This window comes from Labrus mixtus, chromosome 18 (genome assembly GCF_963584025.1).
Source record: "Labrus mixtus chromosome 18, fLabMix1.1, whole genome shotgun sequence".
In the NCBI taxonomy this organism is placed as follows: Eukaryota; Metazoa; Chordata; class Actinopteri; order Labriformes; family Labridae; genus Labrus; species Labrus mixtus.
In genome coordinates, this window is record NC_083629.1 from 17,658,118 (window position 1) to 17,660,962 (window position 2,845).

General features: G+C 37.7%; 1 protein-coding gene across 1 annotated transcript; it reads left to right on the top strand.

The window, feature by feature from the left end:
* On the top strand, nt 1-2,394 carry myct1b (myc target 1b). Its single transcript, XM_061063378.1, has 2 exons — nt 1-153; nt 1,276-2,394. Exons 1-2 carry the CDS (start codon nt 99-101, stop codon nt 1,773-1,775), a joined length of 555 nt encoding a protein of 184 aa, XP_060919361.1. The 5' UTR covers nt 1-98; the 3' UTR covers nt 1,776-2,394.
* Nucleotides 2,395-2,845: the final 451 nt, after the last annotated feature.

Here is a 2,845-nt window from a genome sequence, read left to right on the forward strand (position 1 = left end):
GTAGAGGGGGGAAAAAGGCAGACTGTCTTGGAAAAGCACAGTGTTCATCTGGGTGCTTGGTGTCACTGTGGAATATAACACCAGTTTATGGTGGAATTATGGCGCAAAATGAAACACATCCCATTTTGGAGATACTAAAATCCTTCAATCTAGGTGAGTGGATTATTATATTTTTACTTTTTTTTGTTCTTTGAGAAGATCTTGTGACTATTTTCCAAAGGTGCTATGTCAGAGTAACATTTTTTTTCTAAAAAGTTGACTCAATAGTTCTTCTGAAGGAACAGCAAATTACTTTTTCATTGGAAAAGCTATTTCATCTCCGAAACTGGCTTTCTCATTATGTCTCATTACATATATCCCGGCATTTAAAACGTCAGCAAAATGTCTCAAAATAAAGCACTCGCTTAGTTTAGTGCTCAGATGTATTAAATTAGAATGTAATTATTTACCATCCAGGCAATTCCGATCGGAGTTGCATACAGTGGTTTGTATGCAACACATATTTGGAACTTATTTCCTGAGATCGACTCTCAGTTCAATTAAATCAGTTTTCTGGTTGCCTATTTAAATCCAGGGCTGCATATTTACATCCGTCTTTGCAGTCATTTCTTTTCTCAATTTGCATGTTTTATTCCATTTTATCTTCCATTCTATCTGTTTTATAATCTGATTCCACAAAATCCAAAACAATGTTTCGTGTTATTCTGTAAATGTGATCTTAGTTCCTATTTAAGACTTTTACAAAACGCTTATTATCATATTGTTGTGGAATGGTGCATATAAACTTGACTTAAGAGTTGCATTAAGAGAATCTCAGAATTTCTGAAATCTAAAAAAAAAACAATAATGTGTTCTTTTTTTCAAGCATCGCATCCATGACAGGGTCAGTTTTTACCTATACACAATGATTCTTCATAGACAGTAAACCCCCACAGTGGTATGATGTAAGCTTTTTATATAACATTGTGTCTTGAATAGAGTTGAGCAGAAATACAAATCAATAGAAAGAACAAAACTCCCTTAAACACTTCGGGCACATACTGCACAGAAGAAGGTGTGCTTCTGAAATGTAAAAGCTCCTTGTAAGTCCTAAAACAGCTTTACTCCTTACTTGAAATGCTGCTCAAACAGTCATCTAGGGAAGCAATCTTCCTCATTTTTAGGACAATAAAATGAATCCTGTTCTGAGCTAGTCATCATTTCCAACCATTATTTTTGATCCCTCACAATTTCCCCTTTTCTGACACATTGCATTGATTTTCCCCCTCTTTCCAGGCGATATGATTCTCGCCTTTTGTTTGTCAGTGCTTGTGGGCCTGCTGCTGGGCGCTCTAGTCTACGTTCTGTTGACCTGGGCGTCAAGGCGGCAGGCCACTGCTAGGATCACCAGGCGCTCCAGAAAGAGATATTCACCATCAGAAAACCCCTCAGGTGGCCAGCTGGGTCTTTACAGGAGCACTTTTCTGAGTGTCTACAGGCAGCCATCTCTGGAGCCGGTGGGCCCTCTGGGGATTAAGCCTGGCATAGAGACCTCCACCTTTCGCCCGGTGACCAAGAGGAGCAGGCCAGGTCTGGAGGGGATGGGAGAGGACACTCAGGTCAACATGTCTGATGACATGGCAGCATCAAACTCATCAGATTCAGCATCTCTGGTGCCAAACAAGAGGCATTCCTTCTGGTTGGGTGGTAACGGACTTAAAGGATTCCTGCCCTCACAGACTCCCCCTCCTGCATACGACAGTGTCATCCACGCCTTTGAAGAGACATGCACTTGAATCTGTCGACATTAAATAACAAAAAGTGAAAAAAGAAAACACTCTGGGATTACACAAGACTCTGGCTTGGTTTTGCTCTTTAAAAAGTGACTGTTCTTGGTATATCACATCTTTTTATGACACTTTTCAGTTTGAAAAAATGTTTCCTAACTGAATAAGAAGTGTCCACAGCCATTAAACCTCAGCAGCTTAGTATTAAGATGCCACTAATGCTAATTTTACAATACATTAATTTGCATATTAGTTTCTCATTCATCCATTAGTTTTTTCATCTACATAGGGTCACAAAATATTTAAATATGCCAATTGTCAGCTCTTCAGATATCTTATTTTGACCAAAACTATAACTAAAATACAATGTTATGATAGAGGTAAACAGCAAAACTTTTTTTTCCATTTTTGCTTGAAAAATGCCTCTGAACAATCAATAGACTGTAAATATTAAGATCAATACTAGCCTTTATTGTAGTGCAAATATGGGTTAGTATTTTGTAACCATTGCTAGGCATGATATGATGTACAGAGAGCCTGAGGATATAGATTTCACTCTGATGAACACTGAACACTGTGTGATTTATTTTATTTTCTAATATAACAATAAAGATTATTGATGATTTTAGGTAGGTGCTCGTCCTTTTCTGGTTTCATGGTTCATTAGAAAACTATTTTATTTCTTCATAATGACTCTACAGGTCAATCCTGTGAAATAGAGGACAGTTGTTGTGAAATCAAATGTCATATTATAGACAAAATGTCACACCAGAATGTCCATTTAACTTGCATTAAAAAAGATGGGGTGCGCCTTGTGGAGTTGCCATTATGATAGAAACCCCCATTTTAAGCTCAGCAAAAATCTAATAATTGTTACAGTAGCGTGTGGACCAGACTCCATATCAGAATGTATACAATATATTTTGTACCGTACAAAGTTACCTTAAGCGAGCCTTAAATTGTTTTTTAATATTTGTTGGTGGGGTTTTTTTAAACTAGACTTAAAGTTCGGGGTGTAATTTCCGTACTATCTGCCTCATGGCAACCTATTTAAAGCCACAACCTCAAAGTGCGCTAGC

What these genes read in the sequence shown, in the direction of transcription:
- myct1b (XM_061063378.1), top strand. Translation starts at nt 99, where the DNA reads ATGGCGCAAAATGAAACACATCCCATTTTGGAGATACTAAAATCCTTC. An exon ending in ACTAAAATCCTTCAATCTAG is followed by an intron (nt 154 to 1,275) that starts GTGAGTGGATTA and finishes CCCTCTTTCCAG; the next exon opens with GCGATATGATTCTCGCCTTT.